The sequence below is a fragment of the Stigmatopora argus genome, chromosome 23 (assembly GCF_051989625.1).
Source record: "Stigmatopora argus isolate UIUO_Sarg chromosome 23, RoL_Sarg_1.0, whole genome shotgun sequence".
Taxonomy (NCBI): Eukaryota; Metazoa; Chordata; class Actinopteri; order Syngnathiformes; family Syngnathidae; genus Stigmatopora; species Stigmatopora argus.
The window spans coordinates 2,407,550-2,423,859 of record NC_135409.1 but is presented as its reverse complement, the minus strand read 5'-3'; the positions used below and the strand labels follow the sequence as shown (position 1 = coordinate 2,423,859).

The 16,310-nt window shown below is 44.0% G+C and overlaps 2 protein-coding genes across 2 annotated transcripts in view; one reads left to right on the top strand and one right to left on the bottom strand.

The window, feature by feature from the left end:
* arl1 (ADP-ribosylation factor-like 1) overlaps positions 1–1,587 on the top strand; it is a 1,983-nt gene extending 396 nt beyond the window's left edge. The window contains exons 2-6 of the mRNA XM_077594178.1: positions 261–398; positions 478–559; positions 640–751; positions 820–998; positions 1,065–1,587. Of these exons, the coding sequence (XP_077450304.1) occupies positions 261–398; positions 478–559; positions 640–751; positions 820–998; positions 1,065–1,095 (542 nt within the window). The 3' untranslated portion in view covers positions 1,096–1,587. The remainder of the gene's footprint in view (positions 1–260; positions 399–477; positions 560–639; positions 752–819; positions 999–1,064) is intronic.
* Positions 1,508–16,310, bottom strand: utp20 (UTP20 small subunit processome component). The gene is made up of 60 exons (XM_077594174.1): positions 16,071–16,310; positions 15,361–15,441; positions 15,208–15,274; positions 14,992–15,124; positions 14,709–14,897; positions 14,556–14,637; positions 14,345–14,482; positions 14,118–14,273; positions 13,881–14,033; positions 13,668–13,802; positions 13,523–13,600; positions 13,273–13,451; positions 13,031–13,174; positions 12,865–12,953; positions 12,681–12,786; positions 12,451–12,601; positions 12,311–12,373; positions 12,076–12,243; positions 11,914–11,990; positions 11,761–11,837; positions 11,425–11,686; positions 11,206–11,352; positions 10,702–10,792; positions 10,540–10,625; positions 10,212–10,337; positions 9,948–10,114; positions 9,651–9,859; positions 9,433–9,576; positions 9,288–9,367; positions 8,977–9,209; positions 8,741–8,885; positions 8,569–8,656; positions 8,342–8,485; positions 8,083–8,136; positions 7,865–8,017; positions 7,491–7,646; positions 7,276–7,416; positions 7,058–7,195; positions 6,850–6,989; positions 6,696–6,778; positions 6,272–6,558; positions 6,071–6,210; positions 5,850–6,006; positions 5,674–5,772; positions 5,435–5,602; positions 5,191–5,357; positions 4,970–5,117; positions 4,783–4,899; positions 4,548–4,718; positions 4,277–4,408; positions 4,098–4,208; positions 3,876–4,025; positions 3,631–3,813; positions 3,430–3,561; positions 3,228–3,360; positions 2,979–3,163; positions 2,611–2,904; positions 2,215–2,341; positions 2,009–2,154; positions 1,508–1,947 (listed from the first exon to the last, which is right to left on the bottom strand). Exons 1-60 carry the CDS (start codon positions 16,119–16,121, stop codon positions 1,792–1,794), a joined length of 8,307 nt encoding a protein of 2,768 aa, XP_077450300.1. The 5' UTR covers positions 16,122–16,310; the 3' UTR covers positions 1,508–1,791.

Sequence of the window (16,310 nt, the reverse complement as noted above, 5' to 3'; positions counted from 1 at the left end):
CCTTATTTTTATATCCTTGAGCAAGATAATGGCAGTTTGTAGTTTTAAACGCCCATAGTGCTTGGCTACCGTTGCTAAGCTAGTGGTGGCTAACCAGTCGAGCCAGCTTCATCAAAGCTTGTTGACTGACACGTTGTTTTGATCTAAATTGATCTTCCATTCCCTTGTACAGTATTTCTATTTTAAGTTGATATTAGCAGTTGAAGTAGGCTTGATGCCATTTTGAGATTAAAAACAAACAAATGCCTATGTGCTTGCAGGTGGCTTCTTCTCCAGTCTCTTCTCAGGCCTGTTTGGAACCAGGGAGATGAGGATTTTGATCCTGGGTTTGGATGGTGCAGGAAAAACTACAATTTTGTATCGGCTGCAAGTTGGGGAAGTTGTCACCACAATTCCTAGTGAGAATTATAATAGTGACTGCCAAAATCCCTATTTTACTTCATGACTAAATTAATGCTATCTTGTCACTTTGTGCAGCAATTGGCTTTAATGTGGAAACCGTTACATATAAAAACTTGAAATTTCAAGTGTGGGATCTAGGAGGCCAAACAAGTATCCGGTACGTATAACGCACTGATTTAATAATCATGCGTGGCACCTTTTTTTGATTTGTGTTTTTATTTCTTCGTCTTTTCATAGACCTTACTGGCGGTGCTACTACTCCAACACGGATGCCGTCATCTATGTGGTCGACAGTAGCGACCGTGACCGGATGGGTATCTCCAAGTCTGAGCTTGTGGCCATGTTGGAGGCAAGTCCATTTAGCAGTGTGGAAATTCAGAGCACGCAAGTCTAAAATTTTCAATTCAAACTGTGAAGGAGGAGGAGTTGAAGAAGGCTATCCTGGTGGTGTTTGCAAACAAGCAGGACATGGACCAAGCTATGACGCCGGCTGAGGTGGCCAACGCGCTGGGGCTACCAGCTCTCAAAGACAGGAAGTGGCAGATCTTCAAGACCTCAGCGACCAAAGGGACTGGCTTGGATGAAGCAATGGAGTGGTACTTGTTGTTGTAGTATAAGAAAGCCAGACTAGAAGCATTCATGTTTTTTTTTTCTCTCTGCAGGCTGGTGGATTCACTTAAGAGTCGACAGTAAAAGAAGAAAAACTCTTCTTTTTTTGTAAATACGAAGCCTTGTGACTGACCTCGCTCTCCATCTATTCCGGCCAAACCTGGGACTGAAAAGCAGAGGCCTCGTTTCTACTCTAATGGACAGGGTTACTACTTTGAAATAAAATAAAGTAACCTCGTATGACATTCAACCTGGGTGCCTTTGTTGGCTTGTTCACTCCTTCACCCAGAAAGAGTTGCATGTAAATGAGCAAGAAATGCCTACATTGCAGTCCCATAGCCAATTCTTGACACATTAGGCCACCAAGTGTTATTCCAGTCTGTTTTTGTACCTGAATAAATCAAATCATTTCCTCCCTGCACTAAAAATCATTGGAATTGTATCAGCTAATTTCCACCCCCATTCATTTGCAGAGTGGAGAATTTGTGGAACGCAATTTGCTAGAAGTTGTATGGTTGCATATTTATATCTGCTTGTACAGTGGAAATGATTTAATAAAGAATTTTGGCGGTTGTACATTTTGTGTTGGAAGATTTCTTCTCTTAGGGTTAAAAAAATGCTAAAATGCTATACAAACAAAAATATCAGCAAAAATCTTGAGCCGTTAAGATAATTCTGTCTTTTACCTCAGTGGCTACCATTGAATGGTAGTGATAAATATCTCAATGGCAGCTAACGAGTTATTTCTTGATTATTAACATAAAGAGGTCCTTGACCCACTCATTGCACCATGGCCAAGTCTTTGAGTGCGTGGCTGCGGTGTTTCTTAGCTTTATATCCTGGGCGTAGAAACTCGATCTTGCGTTTTTTGGCCTCAATTTTATTGAGGTGCTTCTTTAGTTTCTTCTTAGCGGCAATGTCGGGGTTGGTCACCGCCTGGAAAACAATTACAGTGAATTTCCTCTTTTCAAACCAAGTACATTTACGATTCACGGACCTGCGTGGCTCGGTGACGCTTGCGTGCGGCCCGCCTTGTTGCGAACTGCTTCTGTACCGCTGAGAAGGCTAGAGAGAACTTTTCCGAACCTACTTGTTTCTTCATTAAGTCTATTAACTCCTGAGCGAGGTTCTTCAGAGTTGGATCTGAGGAAGAGAACTGAAAATGAGCCTTCTCTTCATGGATTGAGGTCATTTGTGGTCTACCTTGCTCTGCGTAAGTACTGTCCAGTTCTCTGTATAGAGGAGCGATGATGGTGGTCAAATAGGGGCCGAGTCGCTCCTTGCCGAGGTCCATTGCCATGGCGCCGAGAAATTTAAAAACACAAGTTCTCTGGAAGTAACGGATGGGAAGGTTGAAAACTCATTGTATGAAATAGTTTGGCACAATGTTCATTCGCTGTTAAAATGTTAAAATACTCGTTAAAATGGATTGGACGTCTATAGTTGTCAATGACAGCTAATGAGTTAATTATTTCAAGATGTTGACTTTTTTCTCTCTCGAAGATCTCGGCTGTAAAAATCGTATTTCCGCTATTTTTACCACAAAAAAATATTTTCTGGCAACCCTGCTAACAAGCCAAAGAAAAGCTATATTCATACCTTCAGAGGAATTTTAGGGCTATTTGCCGCCTCCCTTTTAGCCATCAGTGACAGCTTCTTTATCAGCCACAGTAAAGATGGAGGTTTATCATCGTCCTCTTTTTCCTCCTCAACTCCATTCTGCTCCTCGTCTTCCTGCGTCTCCTCATCTGGGGCAGCAACCTCCGACTCGGGGGAAAGGAGGTAAATCACCTTCCCCACAAATAGGAGATTTTTGATCACCTGATCGCCAGACGCTGTGTCCAAGAATTTGGACTGGAGCTGATGGCAGAAAGATAAGGCCAGCTCTCTCATCTGCGGGCGAGAACATTACGAGAGAACGTTACGACTTTTAGGACTATGCACTTGGTGGGCTCAAACTTTATGACCTTTTTGTCCAAATCGCTGGTAATAAAAGCCGTGGCCACTTGCGGCAGCGATTCCCTGCCTTTCTTTCCTCTCCAAACCGCCACAAGCTCATCCGCCTGGTGGGCTGAGAAAAGCTGTCCGAACAGCTGTGACGCAGTCAGCCACACCCAGCAGTGAGGGTAGCGTAGGTGCTCCTCAATGTGGCCTAAAGGCGACAACGGATTAACGCCATTCATGTGTTGTCGGCGACCGAAAGTGATTGTTTTCACCCCAAATTTGCGCCAGAGTGTCACGGGGTTTCATGAGTTCCAGTAGTCTGCAGTGTTGGATTAATTTGGTGATGAGAGTGAGGTAAGTGAACAACAGTCTGTCGGCTGCCCGTTCGTCATCTTCTGCTTCAATCTGTGATGACGAGACACAACATAGTTTTTTAGCTTGACGTTTAAAAACGTAATTCCACAAAAGCCTTACGTCTTCGTAATTGTTCGGGTTGAGCTCCTTCTCCAAAAGGGGCAAAATATTTTCAAGTCGTCTCATAAAGTTCTCCTCCTCCACTTCTACAAAGAAACCGCACAACTGAGCGCCGAGACGCCTCAGGCTCACCTGCGTGACAGACGGCTAAATTACAACCTGAAATTTGAAAACGCAAAACAAAAATCAAAATGCCACGACCTTCTCCTCTGTCAACCAAAGGCTAACTACAGAAAACAGAGAGTTCTTTTCGTTGACGTCCAGCTTGGCCAGGAGCTCTTTTATGGCCATGGCGGCCATTTTCTTACAGCGCGCCGAGTCGTCGTTGACCACGACTAACGCCAGTGGGGCGAAGAAGAGCTTGCTGTACTTTACCAGAATATCCTGAAAGGAGAATAAAAACATTGTGAAGAAGTGAACAGAAGGTAACACGCATGAATCAATACCTGAGGGAAAGTATGGAAGATGTAGTCAAGCATCTCCAAGGCAGCCTCCCTGCCTGTATCGTGTTCATATGTTAGCTGTGCGACAATAAAGTCCAAGTGGTGCTGCAGCTTCTTCCCCAGAGGATAGTCCAGCAGGTACTTTAAATAGATCTGGGATAAACACAAGCGTTAATAAAAATCAAGGCGAGATAGCAATGTTCTTTTTTTTGTTTTGAGGGACACCTGTCGACAATGAACTCGGATCATGGAGTTCCTCCCATTGATTGACAGATTGGCTACTTTCTCCATCAGCGGCTTCATCTCAGGAACGATGAGCTTCCGAGAGAGAATTGCCTGCAACAAGGTGGTGAAATCGTTTCAGGAATGAACTCACCGTTCATTCGCTTGACTTGAACACAGACCTTTAGGAGGCCGAACGCAGTGGCTTGTCGAGACTGGTCGTAAATGTCCTCCTCGGCGTATCCCAGCAACACCTGTAGCTGGATCTCAGATATTTTGCTGTTCTTTACACTTTTCACAAGTATAGTGATGGTCTGCGAGGGAGGAAAAAAGAACGATGATAACTAGCGATGTTACTGATAGTGACTTTTTAAAAAAACTTTCAATCCAATTTATTTTTCAAGATATATTTTGATAATACCAATCCAAACAAAACAAAAATCAATTTCCAACCTTGAAGCAATTCTGAACTAAGTGGTAGTTCTCGCCACGGGCTGCTCCAGCCTTGGAGTAATCCTTTAGCAGGACGAAGAGCTGCTGGGTCAGGTTGATGATGTTCTTCTGTACACTTGGTAGAGGGAATTTCAGAACCCACGTGAATGCCAACAGAGCTTCTGTGATCACCTAAGAGGGGAGATGAAGAGAATTAGAGCAAATTCTAGGAGTTTTTTTTATCAGATTGTCTCACCTTGACATGCATGGAGGTGAGACATTCAAGTAGGAGGACCACAAAAGGGTCCAACATCTCGAGCACCGACTCTTCAGATGACGTCACCTTGCCTTTCTTCAGACTCAAATGGAGGAGCTGCAGAAGATAATCGATTAGGAAAGCTAATCGAACCCTTACAGCGCAGTATTAGGAGTAGGAACCCTACCTTAAGACCTGCATCCACCAGGATATGCATGTTGGTTCTTCTGCTAACCCGAGCTTTAACGCCACCCCTCTTGGGAATTGGTGGTAGGAGAAGGCAGCTTGGAGGGGGCAGTCGAGGGTCCGGCGGTGGTTGTGCTACAGCGTTGTCCCTGCAAACGTGTGGTTTAATATAAATAAAAAAATGAATACAGACGTAGAGACGTCAGGCACTTTCATGCATACCTGTCATTTTTAGTAAGCAGAGGCAAGCTCTGACTGATGAGACCATGACTCAACAGCAGAATATCAGTCGAGCTAATTCCCGTGTTAACCAGCAAACCCATAACAAGTCGCCTCAGAATAGCAGCAACTCGGTTGCACACTTTAAGGCTTGAGGAGTTCTCAAGAATCTGAAAGGAAGGAACATTTTATTATGCATAAAAAGATTTATATGGCACAAAATAGCATTTGGCTGGACTCTTCTCACCTCTTTCAACGGCAGAACTAACTGTGTAATGCTTTCCTTGCTGCAGAACTGAGCCAAGAACAGATAGGAATCCATACTCTTGCTATGCCGTGCCTCCATCAATTTCGACACGATGCCCTTCACCGCCTTCTCCTCGGCGATGGCGCCAAACAGCTCATTGTTGAAAATCTGAAAGGAATGGGAACTTAGAAAAGTACATCCAAAAATGCAAAATGAAACAAATGGGGCTTTTTTTTTACATCGATGAGCATGCCCATGCACGGGTCGAGGTCACCGCTTTTTAAAGTAGAGCTGAGAGCCGAGAGCAGCTGGTAGACTGTAAATGTCAGGACGTGGATCTGCATGACAAATACAAAAAGTACGTGATGCTTGGTGGACCAAACCTGATGTCTTACTTGCTTGAAATAACTTCTACCTGATAGCCTTTGACCAGTACACCCTGCATTTCCTTGAGTAGGTACTGCAGGTAACGGCAGCCCAGCGTTTCCATAATCTTCACCAGCGTTCCCCTTGCGACGTCGCGGACCTCTTGGAATCGGTTCCTCAGTATAATGCACACTTTAATCAAGATCCTGGAAAGAAGGTAGTGCCATTTTTTTTAAAGGTGAAACAAAAAGCACAAAACGGTTGTCGTACCCAGGCAGATTTTCCTCCAGGACGTTGGGTGGAAGGGTCTGCATGAGTTTGACCATGGCGAAGGCTATGGGTATGCGCGCTACTTCTTCTTCTTTGACTTCCTTTGATTTCACAGCTTTGTGCTCGTCATCGCGTTTCACCTTCAAAAGCATACTTTTTAATGCCTGTTGGGTGTTTCATGCATGTGCTTCAAAACCCCACCTTAGCATTGAGGCACTTATGAAGACGAGGCAAAACGTTGCCAGTGACGCTCTCCTGGATGGTGCTGATGAGCAACTCTAGCTCTTCTTTGCTTTGTGGTAACCCGGAGGAAACCGGGACAGTCTTGGCAGCGGGTGTTTTTTTGGCTCTCTTGTCTTTTTTATCGGACCTTTCCGATTTTGCAGGAAGCTCGCTTTCGATCTCCATGGCCTCCTTGTCGTGGTCAGCTTCTGATTCTGATTCTTCAGCTGACGCTTCTTTTTCCACATCCATCGCTCTTCTCGCAGCTTTACGAAAATGAAATGGTCAATTTTGATACAACGTTGATTCAAGTGTGACCAAAAACACCCTTAAAACTAAATAAAACACTTTTAATCGTCTTAAATGTGGCCATTTTGACTGTATACTTTCTAAAATATTTTACCTTCTCTAGCTTTAGCCGCGTCCATCTCTTTGGTGAGGGTCTCATGATCAAAATGGAATGCCTCTAGAACTTTCACCAGCAAACTGAAGGTGGTGAAATAACCAAATAAGATGTTCATCGGAATGCTAATTAATTTGGCCTCATTTCTGTTTACCTCACAGCTAGCTTCTGTTCAGCCTGCGAGGTCTGGAGGATGTGAATAAATTGCTTGAGGTAGAAAAGATACTTGGACCAGGTCAGGCGGAGACACACGGCGCCCACAATGTCCACGCACGCCGTCGTCATGCTCTCGTGCTGCGATGGGGAAAAATGTAAATAAGGCATTGTAAAATCTAACTTGAGAGCAGAAACACAAGCGTCACCTTCAGCAATATCTTATCCATCAGGGCCGTCAAGGGGTACGGCATGATGTAATGCTGCAGCGAACGCGGCGACATCACCACGGTGCCCTCGTTTAGCTGTTTGGCTAACTTCCTGAGACCTCGTCCTCGGCGGTGGATCTAAATAGAAGCACGCCGACTGAGTAGTCATTCGTATGGAAAGCGGTGGCCGTGGGAGGTAAAAAGCAAAACTGCCGCACCTGAATGTGTTTCATGTGCTCGAAAAAGTCGGACTCGGGGTCGTTGTAATCGGTGAGTTGCACCAAGTCTCGGAATTCTTTCTTTAAGGGGAAGACCTTCACCAGGCAGGCGAGTACGTTGGTGTATTCGTGTCGCATGCTCTAACAAGGATAAACCAAAGCCTTTTATAAAAACCCGAAGTTGCATTCACTCTTGATCGTAAATATGACAATACCTCCTTGTTGCTTCGAAGCCCTTTGTATACAGCAACCAAGATGGTGCGTTGGATGACCTCGTTGTAGAACTTCTCTCCAGTGTCCAGCACAGCCAGCTGGTGGATTATTGCTGCCAGACACAAGGTGGCGTTGTCGTTTAACGACATGTCGCCAATCTGTAGGGATTAAGAATAGCACAAACGTAACTACGTTAGAAAGATCATAAACATGAACGTATTTAAATGAGTTTTTACTAGTAGACATCTGATCGATTTTAACGGGTATCTTGAGGATCCAATTCATTTGAAATGGGATACGCCCACTTCAAATGCATCGGACGTCTGTCGGCTTCACTGGCAACCTATGAGGTGAAATAGCTACACAGCGGCGTCACCTCGTAAGTATGGAAGCAGTTGTGGATGAGTATTCCTATGAAGTCGCGTTCCAGGGACTCCATTTCCTTCACGTGCCTGGTGGCGTCCTGGAAAGCTGTCAGGCGCACGTCGAAGTGGATCTCGTCCAGGTGGCGACTGTCTAAGGCGTTGAGCTGGGAAAGCAAGGTTATAAATTACAATAATCTTGGATGATGTTGATATATCAAAGAGCTACTACCTTAGTGGCAATGTCGGTAATGTACGTGAGGGAAGGATCCAAGTCCGACAGAGTCTAAAATGACAGAAAAAGCAGCGTTTGTGTTAAAAGGACCTGTCAAAAACGGCATGAAATGGAGCTGCTTTTAAAAACATTTACTATATTCACTGTTTTTTTAAATGTTTGTGAGGTGTGGCGATTTATCAAACCTCTAGTTTGCTTGTTTAGGGATACCTAATGGCCAAAGAGACTCTCTAATTCGATTTATGAGGCTATGCACCTGAAAAACACTTATGAGGGCCTGCCTAGGCAGCTTCTTGTTTATAATGCCGAATAGTTTGCTTATCGTCTGCAGGAAAGCCGAGGGCTGCACACATTGTTGGAGCAAATTCTGCACGGTGGCCAGAATGCTCAGTTCTGTCTCCTGTAAATAGAGGAAAAAAAGGTTATTAACCAGTGTTTTTTAATTTTTTTTATTTAAGTTCAATGACCTTAAAAAATGTTTACCTGAGTGTTTTTGCCTTTCAGCAAGTAAGGCAGTAACAGCTTGATGAGTGTGGAACTCTGCACTTTGTCACTCACAAAACAACTGATTCTGGTAGATTTAAAAAAAAAAGAAAAAAGAATATCTTAAATGCTATGCAAGAAAGTGTAAATGAAGGACAAGGCAATAACTTGCTTGGAAAGGATGTTTAGCTCCTTGGACACCTGCTGGCGAAATTTCTTCTTCTTCAGCCTGTGGGTGTTGCTCACAATGGAGGTGAGATAGTGCAGCAAAGTAGTGATGTGGGGAAGCAAAAGCCTGGATCCTTGTGTTAATGAGTCTGACAAAAAATGTGGACATGTTGTTTTTCAAAGTCAATATCGGGCACCGATTATTTTCTGTAAAAACAGATGGCTGGAGAGTCCTCTAACCTGCTTCAAGCGCACTTTCCGCGGGCTGTGGGAAAATACTGCCGCCCACGATTAACTCTGCCTCCGTCTCCGTGGCGACAAAATCCTGCGTGGTTACCAGGGACTCGGCCATGTCCATGATCATGGTGGTGGTGGAGGGTGAGATGTTTTGAGTGGAGAGGAGGGCGAAGACATTCTGGAGAATATCACACTCGGGGTGGTCTGCTCGCTGCTTAGACAAAATGGGGAAGTACCTGGGGTGCAGCATGACAAAAGTCATTTCAGAAACAAGAGTATGTAGATTGAAAAACAAGGATAGAATTGACAACAACCTGGCATTTTTGCACCACACGTGGATGAGCTTCAGTAGTGGAGTTGGTGAGTACGGACTCTCAGTTGGAAGACGTTGCAGCTAAACAAAATAAACCCATGTGTAAGTCTACTCATTAAGAAGCGAGCTATGCTTGCAATACACACCTGAGGCCACACAACTGCCATAAAAACACCATCTAGCTGATCAGGGCTAAAGGCCAAGTTTTCAAAGTTCTGAAAAAAATCCTGGATTGCCAGGATCCCAAGACGCCTCAGGTTCTTTAGAGGATTGATGCAACCGCGGCGCAGCTGTAGATGGAAAGTTGAATTACAGTCGAGTCAATGGTGGGGAATAAATCAAAACAGGAGAACGTATAGCAGACCTGTTCCCTGATATCAAGCAGAGTGGACGCAGACGCGGTGACGCAGAGCAGAATCTGCAGCACTTTGGGCAGGTAGGCTTCAATAAGATGGCCAAGTTTTTGGAAAAGCACATTCATGGTGTTCAAAAGACTATGCTGGCGCCCGAGCGGCAGCACGGCGCCCGCGTTCGTTTCGACGATAGCTCGCCCCACCGCTTCCCGACAGGAACCTGAAGCGCAGAGAAAGACGAAATCAAACAAATGTAGTACACTCGAATCCTCTTAACGCAAGGTTTTGGAATTTTCAAGCTTACTCACCGTTGCTGTGGTGGCAAACAGGCTCCAGCAGCAAATCGATGAATATTCCAAGCTCCGCCTCCTGACACCCAGCCAGGAAACGCAAAATAATGGAAGAACGCGTTGAGGCGCTGGACTTGCTCTGGAAGCGACTGTTGCCTTTACTGCGCATCCGGCCAAAAAGTATCCTTTTGTGACGAAAAAGAAAAAAATATAAAGAAATGACGGTTTTTGTTGTCATATTTCACCACAAAAGCTGTCAAATGTTTTTTTTTAAATGGACACCTCATGATTAATGGAATAAGTTTTTCTCTGTGCGACGCATCCACAACTCCCGTTTCCTCCGAGATGTTAAAATGGACAATTTCTTCTTTGAAATGCTTGTCATCTAACAGCTTCTCCAGATTCTCCCTGAGAAAAACAGCAATGTTATCTCTGTCCCACAGATGCCCGATATGATTCATAAACAGCCATTTAAATCACTAAGGCAATTTGTAATTTAAACCTTCTACGACTATGAATCAACATTCCTTGTGTTCCTTTAGAAAATGCTCACAAAGAGCTCCATTGAAGGGAAGAAAGATGCCTTAAGAAGAATTTTCAGACTGCTTACTTGTACGGGATTATGTACGGGTCCTTGTATGTAAGAATACACTGGAGAGCCACTTGTTGGATTTGCGGGTCGTGATGGCAGAGGAGCTGAGAAGCCAAAGAGAAGGATCAGAATGTAAAAAAAAACAGCAGAAAGACCAATTAGGATGATTTTTAGGATTACTTGGTTGTAAAGCTCTCTCAGGTTGCTCTCCAGGTAGAGCGAGCGAGGGTTGGCGAATTTGGCGAAAACGTTCAAGTGAGCAATGAGTTGCCTGGAAAAAAACAAAAACAATAAATGTTTGATGAGGTTTGTTTTTTTTTTTTGTTGAAGAAAATGTAGTGGGGAAGTTGTTAAATGTATAAAAACTTGAGCGATAGGTTCCCTTGCAGAATTTGTTTTGGAGAAAAACAAGTACAATTATAAAGTATGTTACATTAAGGTGCACTAAAACACAATACATTAAATGATAATAAAGGTAGTGTTCACAATAGGATTTTGTATCAGAAATGGAAAAAAGTATGTCAAAATTTAGTTATGTACTGCATATAATGAATTCCTAACATTATTTTCTGCATTTGACTCATTGGCTGCATTGACGGTGATACAAGACGTCTACCAGGGACAAACAAGTGAAAAGCTGTGTTTGAATTTCTCAAGTACAGGACAAAAGGTATTATCACGTACTTTCCTGCCACTCTCCGTGATGGTCCCTTTATCTGCCGTTTGCTCTCCTCTTCCGCTTCCTCCAGCTCTTCATCTTCAACCGTGTCATTCTTTTTCCTCAAGTCTTGAGTTGGAGCTACCCTCAGGTCTGCTGGGTAAAATTCATTCCTGGGAACGAGATGTCAAAAAGTGAGTCCATTGGTGGTCGAGTTGAACAACAACAGCACGATAGACACTCACCGGATGAACCTTAGAAGCAGCGGGCTGAGTTCTCGACTACGGGGCTCAACTCTATCTGGAAACCGGGCCATGGCCTGCCACATCAGCCTACGAAAGGTGGAGAAGTCCGTCCTTTCGGCGAGATCCGACGTTGCCTTGAGCTGATTTAGAAAGAGCGCCCCGACGTCGCCGCTTTCGGTGACGTCGCAACCTGGCTCGACTTGCAAGTCCATGTTTTGTGATTCATCGCGATCGTCGTCGCCGTCTTTGTGTAGCACATTTTCTATGACATTCATAAATATTATTGATCTGGACTTGGCAACAGTCTTGGTAAAGCATCAAATTCCTGAAACACACCTATCTCTGCCACCTTCTCCAGATGCTCATAATACACCAGCCAGAATTCTTTGTTGTCCATCTCCTTTGCGTGGCTCCTGCACAGGATAGACACTCAGTGTGGATTTTTTCCCCCGCAAGTGCTATTCTCCTACTTTTAATAATTTTACTAACCCAAGTAGTTCGATGACAACATCCCAAAGCAGCTTAAAGTTGACAAACAGCATTGCTAGGAGGTAACGTAGCGCCACCTGGAAATAATTCAAAGTGAGAAGAAACCTTTTCTAAGTGGATTTTGATCATTTCAACACCAATTTATGATCATTTCTTCTATACCTGCTGGAAGGTGCCGTGCGGGCCCTGCGGCAAGCAATTCTGCACCAGGTCGTGGCGTAGCTTACGCAAATGCAGCAACTTTTCTCTGTAGTCCTGAACAGTGGCGGGCACTAACTCGGCTTGCAGGCACACCGCAAAAACAGCCTGCGTCTCCACGCTCTCGTCGGACTAGGACAAAAAGCGACTCTTAAACCACTTTGATTGTATATTTACAAATCTAGTCGACCAATTGTACCTTCTCCGGCAAAGGAAGTTTTGCTTCAAAGAGTGAAAGGATTCTCAGGGTCAGCAGGCGCATCTAAATAAGTAAAAGTCAAGTCGTGATCGTAAAAGCCCGTTTGGATGGAATCACACAATAAAAGGCTGACAATGCACCTTGGATATGTTGGAAGACAAGTTTCCGTGCAGGTTTTGGTAAATATCCACAAGCGCATCATGTGATAAGTGCTCTGTAGCGCCATTTAAGGACAGGCACGAGTAGTAGAGGTCTGCTAAAAGTAGGGCTGATAAATCTGTAGGGAATTTCCTAGAAGAACATAATGAGAAAAGAGAGAGACTGGTCATTTCTGTGTCATTTTCCAGACTTTTTCTGGGTTCAGAAATACCTTAAAATAGTGGTGATTTTGTCTACAGGGACTAGGGCATACAGCTGGGCAGAACCGTCCAACGTGAGGAGGCAGCTTAGGGCTTGTGTGGCCACAAACAGGCCGGCTGCGTCGGAAGAAACACAAAAAGTTAGTGCACGTTTTGACACGTGTAACTCGCTACGACTACCACCAAAAAAATAACCTTTTCCCATTTTTTCCATTTCAATTTCACATAGTAGATGATTTAAAAAGGATGTCACAAGGGGGATGACGTCAGCGGGAATATGAGGCCTGCAAAACAAAACAGAAAATGTTTTAATGCTTTTTTTAGCGCTTTCTAGTTGGTCTCTTTGTGTCTGATGCATTACCTGAGGTGTGGTAGCAGCATCAATGCACTCCAAGGAAGCGATAAATCTGCGATGGCCCCGTTCTGCTGCTCAGGAATTGCGATAAGAGACAGAACAATCTCCGGCACTGCTCTTTCTTCCGGTTCTCCTTTATTACTGAAAACACTTAGAAGGAACATAGAATAAAAAAATAAAAAAAACTGTGCTAACTCGCATTACAACTTTTGGAGTTACAAGCTGTTTTTAGCTTTCGTGCAGCTTACCCAGTGGTCTGTCCAGTAAAGAGCAGCGGGTAGGTTTCTAAGGCCATAGCGCCATCCGTCGGCGGTGGGGCTTTAGCGAGGATGAGGTTGACAAGAATCTCCAAGGCGGAGTGGCGGGACACGGTGTCACCGCATGTCAACATGCCGGCGGTGAAGCGAAGGAGGGTCGGTAAGAAGAGCTAGAGAATAAAATAGAGAGGAGTTGATGCTAGACAGTCAAAAGACATTTTTTAAAAAAAGGTGTGCTCACGTGCTCAAACTGCTTCATTGTGAACATCTCTTTGGTAAACTCAAGGATGAGATCTTGTCCCACTGAGCTGCTAAATACCTGCAGGGGGAGGAGAATTTGTAAACTTGAACAGCATTCAGAAAGTCAAATAAACTAGCAGACGCACCTTATGGACTATTTCTTGGCTGAGAGCGTGAGGAAGTTTGACATTCTCTCCGAGGAGCAAAGAGGAGACGATTTGAAGGAGCAACCGCGAACAGGAGTTGGGAAGCATCAAACTTTGAATGAGGCTTAACACGGTCTACAAGATAAAAACAAAACAAAAACAACAACACTGTGACAATTTGGAACTACTAAAAACTAGTGCTTTTCTTCTTACCTGACAGACAGTCTCCGGCTTTGTGATTTTCATGCCGTCTTTGTAGGAAACCAAAGTGTGGAGGACAAACAAGAGCCTTTCAAGCTGCTCCCCTGCAAGATCATCTTCTTTTTCTTTGGACTCCAGAATAGTAAAAATCTCCATCACACTAGCCTGTGATGCAGAACACATTCAATGAGTTGTATTATTTTCAAGTTAGAGCCATCTTGGACAACTACGCGACTTTTTTTTTTTTACCAATATGGACTCCCAAAAAACCGAGAAGTGTTCTTTTTCCACATGACTGCTCGCAGCCTGGGCTGTGTGATCTAACGCATCCCGCACCAGGTTGAATGGCAAAATGGATACAGTGTTGGTTATAGGTCCAATTTTCCGCAAAGCTGTAGGAAGCGCCTAGAAAGAGACGTGTTTTAGACATATGGTAATAAGATAAAACCGTAAAAGAAATAAATTTTGATTCCTACAGTAGCAGCACATGAGTGAAACATGTGCCTGACGCCTTTGCACATCTCAAAAATCAGCTGTCCAATTCCTTCTGCCTTGTCGGGGTGGTCTTGCAGGTCGGAAAATACAAGCGACAGCAAAGCGTCCAGATCCGGGACCTGATACATGGTTCAAACACTTGAGTATAAATCAAAAATGTTCCAAGGCCACTGAAAATATCACGTCATTTACCTTTCTCATCAAAAAGGCAAAGCTTTCTGCGGAAAACCTTCGGATGTGTTCCCTTTTGTGCTCCAAAAGTGTGCTGTACAATCTGGCAGGTCGGAAGGGATATATTAAATTCCAGGGATAGTAACGCTTTTTTAACCATAATGCAAAATGCACCTGTAGATGTTGTCCATGTCTTTCACCATGAGTCGCCACAGATACTTGTACAGGTACGAAAGGCACGTGAAAGCCCATTCCAGAACCTCTGTGTCCTTGGTGTCCAGCATGGAGGTGATTAGCGTGAAAAAGTCCGAGAAGTGAGGGTAGAAATCCGTCTGCAGGTCTCGGGCTAACTGCACCACCAGGCTGGAAATTAAATATTTAGTGGGTTAAGTTTCTCAAGGAAAAAAAGAAGCTGCCACTCAGTCATAAAAAAAATAATAAAAATTAATTATTTTACTCCAGAAGGGGTTGGTAAGCCAAACTGCTATCACTGGTCAAGTAGGTTTTCAGACTCTCCACGATGGACTTTTGATGGAAAACTAACATGTTAAACGACTGACACTTGTGAGAGACCTCCTTCACAAATGTAGCTTAAGAAAAAGAAGTAAAAAAGATGGCAAGTTAGTGCTAAATGTAAAAGAAAACGGCGGGATGTTTGCGGCTTTGGCCATACTGAAGTTTTCCGTCAAGTTGAGGTCTCTCCATTTCATCAGGCCTTCATAAAAATAGGTTTCAACATCCTAAATTAAAAACAACAAACAAAATAAAACACAAACAGTATCAGATATATGCTCAAGAGAAATGTTGGGCGCCTGGAACAACATACCTCTTCATAAGATCCAGTTCGGTCAATTCGGTGGATGACGTTAATGTTGACATTTGAAAGTCTCTCAGAAAAAGTGAGAAACTGCAAGAAAGGTAAAGGTTTAGAAAATTAGAAATAAAAATTAGATCTCTGGGGGCGGCCGAGCGGCTGTGTGGTTAGCGCGTCGACCTCACAGTGGGAGAACTGGGTTCAAATCCAGGTCGGCCCACCTGTGTGGAGTTTGCATGTTCTCCCCGCGCCTACGTGGGTTTTCTCCGGATACTCCGGTTTCCTTCCACATTCCAAAAGACATGCATGCTAGGCTGATTGGACTCTCTAAATTGCCCCTCGGTATGAGTGTGAGTGTGAATGGTTGTTTGTCTCCTTGTGCCCTGCAATTGGCTGGCCACCAATTCAGGGTGTCCCTCGCCTCTGGCCCGAAGTCAGCTGGGATAGGCTCCAGCACCCCCTCCACCCTAGTGAGGATAAAGCGGTTCCGAAAATGAAATGAGAGGAGTTAGACCTCTAAAATCTTAATCCTTGGGTTTAAAAGTGTGGAAACAAAGCACAATGTCTCCTGCATTAGTTTTGTGACCCAGTTGTTCTTGCTAAGGATATAATTGACAAATGACAGTGCATTCGATTGCATATAATTACATCTAACATTAAAAACATAGTTTAGATTTGGTTTACACGTGCGTAGACTGCTTCTGTTTTCAATGTGGTCTTACCCTGTAGGTGTTCTCAGATCTATGGTAAACAGACTTCGATTTAACCTTCATCTTTGCTTCGTAGCTTGTCTTCAAGTCGGATGTAATCTGAAGGTGTTGCGTGTCTGAAATAATGCAATTTTAACGCGAAATTGGTCAGCGTTTACAAGCATGCCGAATTGTACAGCGCGGCCATGATGAACACATGGAATCACAGAGAAGAAGAAAAAGAGCGTATTAACAACGCGTTACTACTGCTTA